Raw genomic sequence first — 16,953 nt, 5'->3', positions numbered from 1 at the left:
TGCTCATGATTAGATGATGTAGTTTTAAGTATAAAGACATCATGTAATCTATGATTACATTATATACCACTAAACTATTGCTACTATAAATTTGAAAGGTTGTCAATGAAGTCATCTGGTGTTAGACTTTTTCAGCTAATTGTCTCTAAGTCATAAAATGACTTATGTCATCTGTGATAGTTAAGGTATCATGTACTTGACTGAAGATCTTACGAACGAGGACAATTGCTATCACTTCAATATTTAAATATGCCTAGGTGAACTCATATGATAGATAATCAGCGTTGAATGCAATCTAATAATATATTGATGAAACCTTCATCAATTATGAAGTTCAAAAATTGCTTGAGTCGAAGAAAATTTGTTTGAGTTATACAGGGCTCAATCAGATTGACCGTCTTCAAAATATCTCAATTATCTTTTATTTCATTTTGGACTCTGTGCAATATTTTTCAACAGATATTTCAAGCCAAATGGTGGTGGCTTATGAAGGTTGATTTTGCTGTCCTATATGGACATTCTAGAAAAGTCTTGAAGGATCTAGGTTCTCCCTGGGAGGTTAAACGTTCATACTGGATAGTCAAAGAAGGATTACAAGGAGAAAAGCTAAGAAAGCTCAAGGGGTTAATGACAAGAAGTACTATCCAATAACACTATCATACAAGGTTTTTCATCATATCTTCAACTTGGGTTTTCTGTCAGTTTGCTATTCCCTCTGTATCTTGTATTAGGCTCATTTTCTCTAAAACTTAAATGTTATTTTGGTTAATAACCTTTTCACCCATCTAATGTGCTATGCCAGTTCATCAAAGTACTGTGCCTGGCAAATTTATCATTTTTCTGCTGTTGCCCTTCAAGACTCCAATCTGAGAGAAAAAGCTATCTTCATATATTAAATGATCTATTTCTCTCGAATGTTAGAGGCCCTCTGATATGATCAAATGAAGTCTCTGGTCCAAACCCAGTGGTATTTTGGAGTGGATGCTAATGTCAAATGATTTCATGGAGGGACATGAATTATGGCAATTACATTGTTCATACAGAGTTTTGAAAGGACTACTTTGCCTGGGTTGAGATTTAAAAACGTATGGGCCCAGGCCCTCCAAAGAACATGTAGAAAGAGGGCAAAAATAGACCTAAATGTGAAGGAACAAAATAAGGCAAAGTAGGAAAATGAGAGCATTGTGAGGGGAGAAAAGCGAACAGAGAAGATAGAGGGCAATATTTTGGTGGCAATAAAAGGGATAAAATGAGGAAGTAGTGTGGTTACACAAAGGGTGGAATAAGGCAAAGTAGGAAAATGGGACCAAGTATGATGAGATTCTAAGAGAGACAAGGGAGGCAGAGGGGGGGAGAGAGAGAGAGAGAGAGATGGATAGATAGACAGACATGAGAGAGAGATTGATAGATAGAAAGATAGGAGAGATAGATAGATAGATAGGGGGAGAGAGAGAGAGAGAGAGATAAAAGTGAGAGCCTATTTTCAGAGGGTAGGAGGGATCCTGTTTTTGGCCAACTTAGACTGAATAAGCTTGTCAATGATCGCCGGCTCCAGAGGTACTGGATCAAGACATCTCTCGTGGGCAGCATTATTTACCTGCACATAATCCACAAAAATCAGAAAATCCCCAGAATACAGAAATATGTAATATTTCCTTTCATCTTTGAACATATTTGGCCTATCATTTTTTTCATTTCCTAGAAAAAAGCAACATCTTTCTGCAGAGTGTCAATAGAATGGGAGATTTTTCAGGTGGGGATTTAATTCAGGCTTTTTTCAGATGGCAGTTGATGAGGATAAGACATAAACTCAATTATCATTAAGGTTAAGTAACCTTTTTTGAAGGAATAGGAATCATCAAGGAAAAATTAATGAAAGATCTTATTTCTATCAATTTTGATTTCCCAAGTTTATTGTTGCCCACGAACCCCAAAAATCATTTCTATCAAGTTCAACAGAAAATCCTCACTTTGGCCAAAAACAAAAGCCTTAAAACGATATATATAAGTTTCTTGTTATCAAAATATTAACATGTACTATTAATTGAGGGATACGCATATTGTGTGTGTTTATTACCTCCTTTAGCAAGAAATCGATGACAGCCTCGTCATGCACCATGTCCTTAAAAGAGGACTTTAGAAATTCCATGTCCAGCTGGATTTGTTGGTACCCACTCCTGTTGAATGTTTGCAGCTGGACCAGCTCTTGTATGCTCTTCAGGGCTAGCTTCACGATTGTCGACACAATGGACTCCTGAAAAATGTTCAGTCAATCGTGAATTAATTCCCACTTGGATACTGTCCGTCAATAAAAGGAGCCTACCTAGATATATTCATCATCTAAGCGTAGTCTATTAGAATATTAGACGGGAATTAATTGCCACTAAAATTGAGGTTTGACCGACATGCAAAAGCGTAATTATTTGTGCAACTATAAAGAGCTTACGAACCAATATTTACCATCTGAGGGTAGAATATTAGAGATTCATTCATAAAAAAAACCGTGGCGCATAGTACAGGGGAAATTTGAATTCTTCTCAAGGCAAAGCTAATAAAAGCCTAGTAAAACCTAATAAAAGCCAAGTGAAAGCCTCGTACGCCTTCAAGACTAATAGAAGCGTAGTAAAGCGTAGTAAAAATGAATAATGGGTATTTTCACGACATAAAAAGGATTTATGTACCTCCGTGTGCTCAATCTTCGTGAATATCTCCATTTTTTGCTCAAATAACTTGGCAAGATGGCTCTCTAGGAGTTGACTTCTCGCGCGTTGGGTGTTTGAGCGGTTGACTTCACGCAGAGGATTGCTACGAGAAGAAGTGGTGCTCCCGGTACTCTCTGTCCTCCTATGTCGTTGGCCCAGGCCATAAGGCAAAATCTGTCTAACTTCAACCCCCACCTCATGTAGCTATTTTGGAAAATAAGAGAAATCCGTAAATGATTAAAAAAATTAATAAACAGCACAACACCAAACTTGGACAAATACATTCCAATTTGGGTGCGGATAATGACGAATTCGTCATCCTAATTGATTCCGGTATAAGGCGAATAGCGAGACGAAGACTAGGAGATGGCAAGATAACGATGATAAAATGACAATTGGACATCTTCCTGGACCTTCAACTCTAATTCCAATAGATCATACTGATTTTGAATGGGCAACGCTCACCTCGTGCAGAAGCAAATCGACGAACATGTGAACTTCTCTTGGTTCTTTGTGCTGTCCAAATTTCAACAAAATTGTCAATAACAATATTGATTACTTCTTCGGGATTTGGTGAATTTTCAAATATATAAAAAACCTCACCTTAATCCAATTGGGGGCCATAAACCTCTTCTTTAGCAGAGCAGAAATTTTCTGACTTCTCATGGTAATATACTAGAAAAATCACTAGATGATTAGAAGAAAATGTGGGAAATTTTTTTTTGAAAAAAGAAAACGAGCGTGATGAAAGAGTTAGATGTGTAAAAAGGAGAAACTACTGGCTTTAAATGGATGAAGATCAAAGGTACTATGTTAGAACTCCGATAGATCTAACAATTGGGAATGTCGATCCTTTGAAAATTTCAACAATGAAGGCTCAGTTCCGTGATAATTCCACAATTCGACAAGAATACCACCAGTCTTGATATAGGAGAGCAGAGGGATTGAAAGAATCCAACAGAGAATAGAGATGGAGGCACAATGACGTAAAGATAGACGTACAAAACATATCTATGATGTGACAGGTTAATGACGACGATGAACGGGACGGCCGGATCGGCAGGTCCCCAACACGGAGGATCTCCGGGAGCTTTTCTTGGAGTTTCTTCTCTATCCCTGCTTGTCAGGCTCCTCCTCTTATTTATAACCTCTTCCCCGCCAGCTTCAGCGCCACATCTTTCCCGCCATTTATTCAAATTCTCACATGTGTGGGTCAGTCCGCACGTGTGGTGTTATCAGCTCTTCTCCACCTTGTTTGATATGTTCTTAGGAGATGTTTATCATACTATTATAGCCAACTAAAATCTGAAAATCGTCCAATTTAATGGTTTCCGCTAAAAGCAAAAGAAACCGAAAAAGGGATTTCCAAAGTGATTTCCTAAAAAACTGTGCACTCCCAAAATTTCATGATTTTTTTTAAACTAAAACGGAAGATCACCCCAAATCGGTGATCAATCTGACATGAAATGTCATGAAGATTAGAAGGAAATGAGCGTTATCAAATAGTTTAATTAAAAATCTGCGAAAGGAGATCTCAAATGTGGTTTAGTAAAAACGCTATGCACTCAATAGAAGCACGATGATTAGAAGAAGATGAGCAAGATGGAAGAGTTAGATTATGGCCAACACAAGACGACTACAAATTTAAAATGGAAAAACATCAAAGGCACTTTAACTCATAAGAATTACCTAGGAATATTTTCTGAAAAAAAAAAAAGGAAAAGGAGATTTCTTAAAAATCTATTTCTTACGATTAGCAAGAAGCTCGAGCTAGCAGAACGAAAAAGTCTGCAGATCTCTCCAGGTACAAATGCAGGCCCATATTCATAGCCTCTAAGACTACCTCCAGAGAAAGAGGCAGCAATTTCCTGAGATAAAAGACCATCACAAAGAGAGAATTTTTCTAATTACAAATGAAAACCAGGAATAGGAAATCAAATAGAGAATGTATCCCTTGCCTCGGTTATTCTCGGGATAGCAATTTGCTCTACGAAGACAGAAAGCTGGGCCAGGACAAGAACGAGCCCAGTTTGAACTTTCTCGGGCCGAAACCCATCTGTGGCATTCAGTTGATGTTTTGAGCCGTCTCTTCCACAAAGCAAGAAGAAATGACGATTCAAAGACTTGAAGAAGTTTTGGAACCCTTCTTGCACCCAGTCGACGATCAAATCTCTCATTTTTGTCACAATCTCTAATGTACCATTGTCGAGAAAGTGGCGAAAATCCTAAATCAGCAAGAAAAAATCATAGCAAGTTACAATGTTTTTCCTAAGAGAACGGATCGGTAGCCCCATTAGTCACAACTACATTAACCCGTACTAGAATTTCGAGAATTTAAGAGTTTCCCCAATATCGGATCTCTTTCTCTTCCTTTTGCCTCTCTTCTGTCTCATAACATTATTGAAACCCTCACGCACCAATTAAGGAAGATCTTATTTACTTCGTATATCTAGGAAACTATAATTGGTATGACTAGACTAAAATTGGAGCACAAGGATATTGATGAACGAGGAAATATCATGAACAACAGTATCGATGAAAAGACCTGATCTCAAATAGATGCATAGCTGGGATAAAATGTTTTGCAGGAAAAGCAAAGTTATTAAATGAATATAAATCCAATGAATTTTTGAGTGGTAAGAACGAGAAGCAGCTTCCCCCAGAGTTTTTTCTCATATATTAGATATTTCTTATGAGAAAACTTATAAACAAGAATGTGATTCCTTGGAGACCCTAGACTTAAATGAAAGATACCATAACCACATAAGAGGATACGAACTTATTGATTAAACACCTCTACCTAGACAAAACTAGAAACGCCAGATCAAACAGAGTCGGTTCTTCAAAATAAAAATGAAAATAATAAAATGGAGAGAGAAATAATGAAGTCCTAGAGAGAGGTTGTTAGGTCTGACTTACCAGAAGGTAATCCACACTTCCCTGTATTATTGCCTTTCTACTGCAATCCAAAACAGCCCGGAGTGTCTGTTGTCCTTCCACTTTCTTTGGTGATGTTTGCCCCCCAGATAATGCGTCTAATGAGCAAAACAATTTAAAAATAATTTAGATCAGAGAAGTACTATATTCCAGATGATAGAAAACGTTTCTAAACCAACCGGAAATTTTCTTTATATAAATCTAATGAAGAAAAGTTGGAATTATAGTATTTTAAAATACGATCCACTCTTTGTCATTTGAATATTTCATCAAAGAACATCAATTTTCTCCTTCAAATTCACCAATTGTTTTTTACTATTTCAGAAATCTGACTGCCCAGAGGCGGATAGATTTCCAGTTGAAGACATTTTATCAATTAACTTGAATGTGAGTAGTTTAGGACCATAATATTTATCACTGGCCCTTCCAGATAAGATAGAGATAACAAAGAGAGTAAACAATCCACCGAACAGAAATCAGAGGATTACCTGAAACATGGTGAAGAAGAGAGGAAAATGAATTGGCGATGTATAGTTCGATAACACCTCTCGTGGCCTAAGCAGATGATAAATTGAGTGGAGGTAAGCTTTCCTTGATATTTTTCAGCATATGACATATCATGCGTCGATGAGGTCAACATTTTAAAAAATATTCTGATACATCACCATGGATATGAGAACAGATATTAGAGCATCTAAGACTCTTTTTGAAGAAAAAAGGGAAGATAACCTGGAATCTGTGATAAATCCAAGCATCAAAGATTTATTAAGAGTCTATAAACGTCATTACAGATGAAGACATTTGAGAAGCCTAGGGGCAAGTCCTTTTCTTCTGCTGATGGCGAAGTAAGAGGAAAGCATTGGAACCAATGACACAAGCAGAAAACGTGGCACGTGCGATCCAAATGTTATAAACACAGGGGAGCAGGAGAGGCTTGCGACATGAAGGAAGGAGAATCACCCCATTCTTCTCAACTGCCATCTCCATATCTCTTTCCTATTCTGGTTCCTTTTTCGTCTTGAGTCCTTTGGAATTCATGGACATTTGGAATTCCAAAGGACACTCTTAACTTTCGTTTGAATTCCAATATTTTGGATATTGTTCAAGAAAATACATTGCTGAAATGTCCTACTAGATACTTGACAGTATCAACCTCCATCAACTCGATTCTCCTCGATTCTACCCAGTTCACTCAGGTAGAAGTAGAGAGTAGAAATAACACATTAAAGTAGAATTAAGAAATAGGATGATGTCAACAATCATCCAAAGATGTGATGAGCAGACGCCTCCAGCGCCACCAAACACCTAAGAGCGAATTAGGGTTTGGAGAAAACATCCTAAGGGTTCATTAGGGTTGCCCAGTTTAAATACTGGGTCTTTACACATTGGCATGTCAAAGCCCAATAATACCCAAGTCACTTATTTTCCACATGAGAGAACATCTGGCAGCACATGTTATACACAAGGCTCACTAGAGTCAGTTATTCTCATGCAAGAGAATAAATGACTTGTGGGAAACAGAGCGGGACGGAAAGGGAGAGGTGAGCCACTTATAGAACTTGGCTCACTTATAACTAAATGGAAAACAATAAATAAGGTAAAAAAGGACTATCTCGCAGATTTTAATAATGAATAAAAAACTTTCAATTAAAACAATAATGACGATTAGCCCCTCGAGAAACATCTCCCAAAGACATTTCTCTTAAGGCTCATTTGGAGAAGTGCTTGAAAAATTACTGTTTCAGAGATTATGGGCAGTCAGAACGAGAAAACTGTGGGTTGGAATGATGGAATTCCCAAAAAGATGGAAAGAAAATAAGAGAGGAGGTGAGAGAGAGGAGCAAGGATAAAATAATAAATGAGGATTGACATGCAAGCACATCATATCATGGCCGTCGTTGAAATTGTAAAATATAATCAAAAAACCCGGTAAAAGAGTCATAAGGCTCCTCTATAAATAGTCTCAAGACCTCTAAACAGATAGCAGGAAGGGCCGCGTCTGGTAATACTTCATCCATAATTGAGACATCAGACCAAATATCTCCTGCAAACAAAGGGCAAAAGGACCGACAAAGAGATTATACCCTAAACCTTTTGATGAACAAGTAAAATATATACAGGAATAAAAAGAATGATACAGCGAGAGAGTTGGTGCCTACAAGTCCAGAAAGTTAACCAAACCACATCATATCATTTCCTCGGCCATAAAAGGAACGCACCAAGAAAAAGTAGCGTTATAAAGATATTTTACAATATCAAGCCCAACATTTGAGAGGTTACTGAAAATACTTCAACGAATCGTCCTATATTCCAGGAAATGCAGACTTAGAGAGATATCCAAAAGTTGAAATGTTCACACAACCATACAGAGAATTAGGCATGGATGCAGAGTAGAAAAATAGAATAGTATAATAGGATGATCAGATTGACGCCTCCTTCCAGAGTTAGGATCAGCCGAATCAGCTTCTCCCTCTGAGATCTGAGCAAAAGAATCTCCCGCCTGGAGCTCCGAAAACCTTGCTTGTACGAAAATCCAAAAAGTGCGTTCTACATAACGATCACTCTTATTTATAGCCGTAGCTCTTCCCACCATTACGCATTAAACTCTCACAAGCGAAACCGCACGTGAGTCACTACTTTGGCACCTCTTCATAGGATAAGTCCTAGTTGGGACTTTCTCAACATTCCACACGACTACTTCATAAGAGGAAATGACCTCAAGAAGAGATACTTTCAGAAGGAATTTTAAGATGTGGCATGTTTTGTTATTCAATTGATCAAAAAATGATATCAAAATTTTCATAGTAAGAAATTATTTTTAAAATTTTAAGAAAATAAAATTTCATCCCCTCGTGACTACAATTAGAGTCCTCCATGATATATATCTTATATATATATATATGCATGTTAACAGCAATAAAAACAAGAAAATGAAGCGAAAATAGTGCCGCAAGATTATTGATTATTGATAGAATCTATTTGAAAGAAAGTCTATTCAACTTTGTAGGATCCTGAAATTAGAAACAGTCTCTAAGAGAAAGTGTCATGCCCCTAATCGGTCAGTGCATAGACTTTTACAGGCACAATAATGACGTATAACATCATAGGACTTTGAAAAATCATCTGGCCTGAAGTGATGGCAAAGTTTTGCTTCGTCTCCTTCACCCCTTCTCCAGGACGATGATTTAACAGTTAAATATAAATTTACTAGTTCTACAAAAAGTGAGAAATTAAAAGGCAGAATTATAGTTAATGGAGCAGCATCAAGCAAGAGAATCCACTGAATCGCTGAAAACAGCATGAATGCAAGAAAAGATAAATGTACGGATAAAAATCAGTAAAAGAAAGTTCTTACGCAAAATCAAGACTAGAGATTCTGACGATAGTTTTCCAGTAGTCTGCTGCCGAATGGTGTCATGGCGTCTTCAATTATACAAGTAAACAGTTATACACAGAAACGACTTCTTTGAATAAGAAACATAAAATATAGATGAATCATATTCTTCTACCGTTTTTGCCCAGAGCTTTGGAAAGTTACCTTGTAAACCAGTCCTGGATAAGCTCTATGAGACGCCTTTCAGAGTCCGGAAATATTATGCGATAAGCATTGACAGTCTTGGAAAAGCCAGCAATGGAAACCTTCAATAAAAATTGTGATGAAAGTAAGAGAATTTCTCACAAAAAAGAACATATTTTTCAAGGGAATCGCAAAGACTATAATGTGAAAATATGATCGTACAAAGTGTATAATCAAAACAAGCATAGAAGCATGAGTTAGAGGTTCAACAAAAAGCATCATTTATATTCTTATACATTTACATGAAATGGCACTGATACTTTCACACGCACTGGATATTTTCTCAACCTATTTTTTCATATAAAGAAATTGTCCCAGAAACTACAGGAGAATGTCATAATGCTTTTAAGAGTAAATTCCATGCAGAGGCTAATATAGATTAAGTCGTATGGACAAATTTCAATTTCTTCAGAAAAATGTAGTGTGATTGAGTTGCCTTTTTGTGTCAGATGAACCATACATTGATTTAATTACCCTTTCCACAGGTATCGTTTTCCAACACAACCGAATGACAATACTACTGGCATAGCTTACAATGAGAGATACCTAGGAAAAAATAAAGAAGCCCCAACCTTGACTTGCACCTGGTAAAACAGCCATGCAAGACATATTTCTAATCATGAACAACAAATGCCTCGTGCAGTAAAGAAAATAGAAAACAGGTCAACTTCATTGAGCCTAAAAAATGGCATTTCAAATGCGGTACCTTATTAGATGCATTAAGATGTGCCGAATCAGAAAGAGATTCCGGAGACTTTATATCGTCCGAGTTTGCATTGTCGGTTCCCTCCATTTTTGGTTCCTTGAGGAACTCGACTAGGAACTCTTCCAAATTATCAAGCATTTTCTTCTGAAGACTCTCCACCTTCAAAACACAATAAGAGACGTGAGATTGGTGAAAATGCCCATTGGCATTTGATTAATTTCAAAAATAATAAGTTATGAATTATTATTAAGATCCAAAGAATCTATAAGAGATTATCTTCTGAAAAGCCTAAAATTTTGTATCAAATGATGAATAAACTTTACTGCAATCAAGAGGCAAAACCAACTGTTTTCCTCGACAAAAAATTGATGTCAGCTCCAGACGAATAAATTGAAAGAGTCTCGAGGAAAGTAAATAGTAAGGATATATCAATGCTTAGTCACACTTTCAACACCACGGGGATGGTAAAAGAAAGAAGTACCAACAGGGAAGTTCAACTGTTTGAGAAGTACAACAGCCTGTGCCCTCGCTTCAATCGGCTCAGTATCTAAGAACAACTTGGCCTGAGAAAGACAATCAGGGGTCAATATGCTAATTAAAATATCATTAGATACCACAGTAATACATCAACTCAGAAAATTACAAGAAAATGAAATAAATCAGATATAAGTGACCCCTGAAACATACAATTATAGACGAAATAAGGAATGTCCACCTTTAGGCTGACTGGAATATCAGGCATAAAATAGAAAGAGATGTAGAGATCATTTGAAATGCTAAATTAAGCCCTAGAAAGGAGACGCAAGAGATGGCCGTGCAGAGGCCTCTTGCAGAAGCCTGTGTCCTCAAAAGCATATGTTATATCCCAAGTCTGAGAAATTCCTATTGCAGCCTCCAGAATAAGGACACTACCAAATAAAAATTACTTTGAATTTGAATTGTTCATGAGCGAACCCTGATTATTTAAGTCTCTGACTGTAGCAAAAGCAAAGAAAATTCATGAAATGTTGCTTCGAAATAATTGTCAACAAAGTTGACATAAAAGTCTCTTTTAATGTGCATAATGCACATGCAAAAACCTTTCACATGAAAATTAACCATATAATGGCACCTGACAAAGAAGAACCATTGAAAAACATTTGTTGAAAGCCAGCACCGATAAAATATTTCCAAAGATACAAAGGAAAGCAAGATACCAAATACCAGTTCAATTTCTTCCTAATGACAGCATAGATATTTTAAGATTCCCATCCAAAGCATACAGACCCATACCAGAAGGTTATATGATAACATCCTGGTCAGGATCCTATCTAATGGGAATCTTTGACTGATCCTGAATGGGAATCGATCCCTGTTGGAGGACTAATGTGAGAAACAGGGAGAGGAGGGAGTCCTAGATCTAGAGAGGTAGGGGAACATCGATTCAAAGGAAGAACCAGCAGAAGACCCAGAGAGACGATCACCGGAATAGAGGATCGCAGGGGGACGATGGGACCTGGTCAGAGGAGAGGCAAGGGGAATGGCAACTTTGTGTTTCAAAGGGAAACAAAATCATAATAGGGAGGACTGCCCTATTTAAAGGGAAACAAAATCATAATACTCAGCCTACTAAGAGGTGGGGGTTCATATCCATGATCAACTATGCGACAAAGGCTGTAACGATTGCACTAAGGTTGCTATCAAGGATTCAATCAGTTTCTCTCCCCCCGTTTTCAATTTTCTTGCAGAGATACTAGCTAGAAATTCAAAAGACTTTCCAGATATTTATTCATTTAGGATAGAACCATCCCTGAATACAAGCCACTAAATTCTGTAAAACAGAGCCCCTTTTTGTATCTTTTATTTCACTGTTTAAGTGACCTCTTTCTGTGAACTAAGTCATTTCAACTTGGGCAGGGCCCGGGCCTAGTCTCAGGCCCACTCCAGGCCTGGGTCCGGGCCCAAGCCCACAGCTCCAGCAAAGCTGACAATATGAATACCTTTGTCTTCAATCAACGGCCAAAGGTCACTTTTCTTTGCATGGAGGACAAAATTCAAGCAGCTGGAAGAAATCAACATGAAAACGTCTGAACAGACTTCCAGACATGGGAAGCGAAGGTTACCTTAAGATTACTAACGACCACCTTCATTTTCTCTTCAGATGATAATTTACACTCTTGGAAAGATGAAACACCATAAGCCTAGATTATGAAACACAGAGATAACACATCAGTTGAAGAGTTTTTGAGACAAAATGATGATAAAAAACAAAATCAAACCTCAAATATAGGCTTTGCTCCAATAAAAAAACGAACAGCATCGGCATATGCTTCTGACTCTATGCACTTCTGAAGCCTCCCGGGAAGATCATATATGAACTGCATAATTTAAGGTATTCCGTAACATTATTCATCCTGAAAAAGGTTAAGACAGATGCACCAAAAAGGACGAATGTAAGAATATGCACAGTTTCCTCTCCTTGGTGCTGTGTGATGCAAACAGTGAAAAAAATTCTGTCCTGGTTGTGGTTTGAAATGAATGGTATAAACCAGACACTAGTCGGGAATTTCACATAACCACAATATACATGATTATAATTCATTAGATATGTTAATGCTTTGAGAAAATTAATGTGATGGTTTAGCATAATTTATTGTATTTTTCCTAATCCATGCTAGAAAACTTACATTGCCAATGTGTCACCTAAAATGAAGTTCATGCACATTAGACGTTTCAGCTTCAAGCACTTGACATTATACTAAAGTACGATTTGTAAATTTCTTGATCTCTCGATTTGGGATGTTCATTCCAAGCTTATTTTCTCATGATTTCACTATTTACTGCTTCAACAAATCATGGAAATAGGGAAAAAATTCTCCACAAATAAAGATGAGTTCTTTCAAAAATTTTAAAGACTTTTTTCTTTGAAAAGCAAAAAAAAATTCTTTAAAGACTTTTAATACAAGGTCCTCATAAGGTAAGATAAATACGGATATAAGATGTGTCTGGAAATGATTGACTATCAAAAAAAGTTGAAAATTTAATACAACCCCTATGGCCACTTTTTAAATATAAGAGTTCTTGGAGCATAAAATAAAGACAAGGCAATACCTGGATTTTACGGAGGAAGTTCCCAGTTCGATGCAGTTTCTCGATCTTTTCTCGTTTGGCAAAAAGCGATGAGTTCACTCCATCACTTTTTGACTGTACGGATACAATCTGTAAAAGTAATAAATGAGCGCAGATAGATCAACATAACCGAAAAAGTTAATCACAAGTTTGAGCACACCAACCTTTTCAAGAAGCTGTTCCATATTTGTCTCCATTCCCAAAATATTGTTTTTCATCCTACATTTCATGACGCAGCCTTCTGTAATTAATCTTTAACTTTTTTTACGCTTCATCTAAGAAACCTCCGAGATCAACTTGAAACAGAAAGAGTAAGTTTTATCTACGTATCTTGTAATAATTTTGTGGGAAAATCACTCAGTTAATTAGAGATGAAAAACATCATGATATGTAAGAGTGCAAAAATTGCACCAGAAAGTTGAGGAGCCATCCATATTTAGAAAGCAAAGTGAGGGATCACTAAGTATAATAATATGGCATAAGAGTGATGGAAAAGAGCTAGTCCATGAGGATACCTCTTTATTGTATCCGTTGCAGATATAAACTTGTTGTAGTTCTCATACACCAGCATCTGAAGATCTGTATCAAGATTTTTTATTTCAGCCGCCATCTCAACGTGCTTATGAAGAAGACTCTCTAAATTCATCTTTCGGATCTGCAAATGAAACAAAACAACAATATTTCAGCGAAACTGCAGTTCAACAATCCCACAACCAGAAGCAAGTTTTTTAATATCCTGTTTCATATTTCATCTCACATCTCCTGTGTCTTCTTTTATCCTCCATTTCTATATTCTCACTCTGACCTTCTTTTAAACAACCGGGAAGGCACAGAGTCACGAGTAGTTAAAGCTACCGAGAGAGTCTAACATTACAATGATGAGCTCCAGATTCGTATTTAAATAGAGAAGGAATATTGCGGATGAAAAAAGTCAGCAAACCCGGTGAGATCCACAGCCCCCGTATACAATTCCAACAATGCAAGTCTACCCATGACGAGAAATTCTACTCCAAACGGAAGAAATTTAGCCGACGAACATTGACCAGGGAGAGAAAAAGTTAATCGGAGAATGAATGATGAGAATGGGAAAAAAAAAATCAGCAACACGGTGAAATCCGTAATACCCACGTAAAAATGCAGCAATGCAGATCGACACATGACGATAAATTCTACTCCTGACGAAAAAAATTGGCCAGCGGACATTGAGGAGAGAGAAAAAGTTGAGTACTAGAACGGCGCCGATGGAAGAAGGTCAGAAACACAGTGAGAATCGCACTACCCACGAAAAAAATCAACTATTCAAATCTACCCATGCCGAGAAATTCTACTCCAAACGAAACAAATTGGCCTGCGGACATTGACGAGAGAAGTTGAGCCGTAGAACAGTGCGGATGAAAAAAATCCCCAATACGGAAAAATTCGCAACACCCACGAAGAGATCCAACAATTAAAGTCTACCCATGACGGGAAATTCCACTGCAAACGAGAGAAAATCGACGAATTGGAAGCAGAAACTCGGATCCGGCATTACCAGCAGATCCATGTAGAGATCGGGCTGAAAAGAAGAGGAATTGATGGAATCCAGGGTGGCGATTCCGCTGGGCGAGACGGGAACGGCTCTGTTCGCCGCAGAAGCCTCTGTCGCGTAGAAACTGGCCAAGAGATCGCGCGTCCGCTTCGCCTTCTCGTCCATCGGAGGAGCAATCTCCGTGGCCATCGCCGTCGTCGTCGTCATCCTTCTTCCTCTCCGCCACTACTCCGCCTGATCGCGAGCTCGATACTACTCACTAAATCTTCCCCAATTCAAGCTTCTTTGCCCAGTATTTTCCTCCCAATATCGAGCAGATGACGGGACGGATGACGGGTGTTGGAAAAATCTGCCATGATTGCGTCACGCGTCCCTCGTTGCCACGTTCTCGTTGACAGGAGGGAGCCTTGTGGAGGAGAGAGAATCAGAGGGGCACATTTCCAATTCTTTTTAATGATCGTCATTTAGCACGTGAATTGATGCAGGGACTTTTCTGCAAAATGCCAAGACATCGATCTAGTGACGCCGCGTGGCAAAATCTTAGCCGTCAGAGAGTTTAAATCTGACGCGGTTATTAACCCTTTTTGGTGATTTTTAAAGACTTAAAAATCTGTCACAGTTAAAAATCCATTATGGCCGTCACGTCACGTCTGCCGTCCAATGCCGTCACGACCAGGTCGTAATCCGTCACCGTCACTGTCATGGGCGCCTAATTCTGTCACCGTCCATCATCCTTCACCGTGAGGTGTGACGTGACGGATGATGGCCGCCGAACCCTAAATGAAGCTCAAGCCATTCAAGAAATGTCTTTTGACAAATTCCCCTTGGACTTTTCATATATTTCTCTATGCCCAGTACTGCTCAGAAAATTTGTAGACATTTGAGGAAGGTTTTCTTGAGAGATTTTCCTTTTGTTTATTTATTTATGTTTGTATATGTGTCACACGGTCAAATCTCGAGCTAGGACTCTTGGCTCGGAATTGGCGTGTGTCGGCCTCAGTGCTTGGGCAGAACACTGAGCAGCCTTGATCTCTTGCAGCGGAAGCTCTTGGGATTGCTTAAGATCACATAGAAGGGGTTAGAGGAGTGGTTGGTGCTAGGCACCGTCAGTGAATGGGGTCATTGCATTGATATCATCAAGAATACATCGTGGATTACATGGGGGAAGACGAGGGGTGTTACAAGGAACGAGACGAGGCGCCTTGCGCTGAGGTAATGTCGTCACACCGCCTCAGGGCCGCCGCTCCGTGCGCGCGCGCCCGCTCTACCGCTCAGCCGTACGCCGGGCTGGGCTCCGCGCGCCCGCGGGCGTGGCGATCACACACGCCACTCCTACCTTGAAGATCACACACGCCAGCAGCACCCATGTCTCCACTCTGGCACGCAGTCTACGCGACGCCGCCGCATTCGACGCCCCGAGCTGGCCGCCACGCACCCAGCATTACCCGCAAGAGCGCCTCGCGCCCACTGTGCCGTCTCGGCGCTCTCTGTGTGCCACATGCCTTAGTCTCCTGGCGGGATGTCTCCCTACTGCACGCCCCGCACACACAATGCGCGCGCTGCTCGCGCGACCGTGCACGGCATCCCGCACAACTCCGCGCGCTGCACCCGCGGCACGCCGCCCGGCCTGCGCGTCCCGCACCCGCACGCAGCACTTCCCCTCTCGCGCGCAGCGCTCGGCGTCGGTGGATAGCGTTGGCACCCGCGCGTGGCGCTTGGCGTTGGCACGCGGCGCTTGGCACACACAAGCACACGCCGATCAGCCCGCGCGCCCAGCACGCGCGGACTGTACCTGATCCGTCCCGCCTTGGGCGTGGATGGGCACGTGCTCAATCTGCCGTGAATCACCACCAACAGTGACAATGGCCTAATAGATCAGGTATTTGGATATCGCTATCCATTATGACTCAGTCCTTAAAATGTCGTGAGCCAAGTAATGCGGACAAACCTTCCCAATAAGCACGCAGGCCTCTGGGCAAGGAATGTCGCCTAGTTAGGGACCTAACAATATGTCATAGAGGTTAATTTAGTTGTGGATATCAAATTAGGTGTTTGAAATAGTTACCTCAAATTAGGATATTTTATGATAAGAATTAGAAAATTATAGCTTAAGCTTTATTTACAATTTTAAACTTCATCATAAGGATTGCATTCCGAGTAAATTGTTTTAACCAGATAAAGGAAACAAATTTCTTTGCAAATTGAAATTGTGTTCTGAATAAACTTTAGAAACTGTTATTAACATATTGTTTGCAAGAAAATGGAATTGAGTTTCCATCGTAAGGGTGATTTATCATTTCTTATCTATTTATTCATCATATTGATTTTTTTGAAAAGTTATTCATCATTTTGATAATGTTCTGTATTATTCCCCTTCCTGAATATCAGCAGAGAA

At 39.3% G+C, this 16,953-nt stretch overlaps 1 protein-coding gene across 1 annotated transcript; it reads right to left on the bottom strand.

Annotated features, from left to right (window-relative positions):
* Nucleotides 1-1,212: 1,212 nt before the first annotated feature.
* On the bottom strand, nt 1,213-14,842 carry LOC144714141 (Vps51/Vps67 family (components of vesicular transport) protein). The gene is made up of 20 exons (XM_078588833.1): nt 14,562-14,842; nt 13,546-13,685; nt 13,195-13,249; nt 13,013-13,120; nt 12,181-12,279; nt 12,025-12,102; nt 10,408-10,485; nt 9,923-10,081; nt 9,178-9,278; nt 8,995-9,062; nt 7,610-7,683; nt 6,128-6,194; nt 5,622-5,737; nt 4,661-4,927; nt 4,454-4,570; nt 3,306-3,377; nt 3,168-3,218; nt 2,682-2,906; nt 2,078-2,254; nt 1,213-1,597 (listed from the first exon to the last, which is right to left on the bottom strand). Exons 1-20 carry the CDS (start codon nt 14,763-14,765, stop codon nt 1,484-1,486), a joined length of 2,370 nt encoding a protein of 789 aa, XP_078444959.1. The 5' UTR covers nt 14,766-14,842; the 3' UTR covers nt 1,213-1,483.
* Nucleotides 14,843-16,953: the final 2,111 nt, after the last annotated feature.

The sequence above is a fragment of the Wolffia australiana genome, chromosome 17 (genome assembly GCF_029677425.1).
Source record: "Wolffia australiana isolate 7733 chromosome 17, ASM2967742v1".
Lineage (NCBI taxonomy): Eukaryota > Viridiplantae > Streptophyta > Magnoliopsida > Alismatales > Araceae > Wolffia > Wolffia australiana.
The sequence above is the reverse complement of the archived record's forward strand: the minus strand, read 5'-3'. Positions and strand labels throughout refer to the sequence as shown.

What these genes read in the sequence shown, in the direction of transcription:
- LOC144714141 (XM_078588833.1), bottom strand. Translation starts at nt 14,765, where the DNA reads ATGACGACGACGACGGCGATGGCCACGGAGATTGCTCCTCCGATGGAC. An exon ending in ATCTCTACATGGATCTGCTG is followed by an intron (nt 13,686 to 14,561) that starts GTAATGCCGGAT and finishes TTTCATTTGCAG; the next exon opens with ATCCGAAAGATGAATTTAGA. An exon ending in TCAAACAGTTGAACTTCCCT is followed by an intron (nt 10,082 to 10,407) that starts GTTGGTACTTCT and finishes TGTGTTTTGAAG; the next exon opens with GTGGAGAGTCTTCAGAAGAA.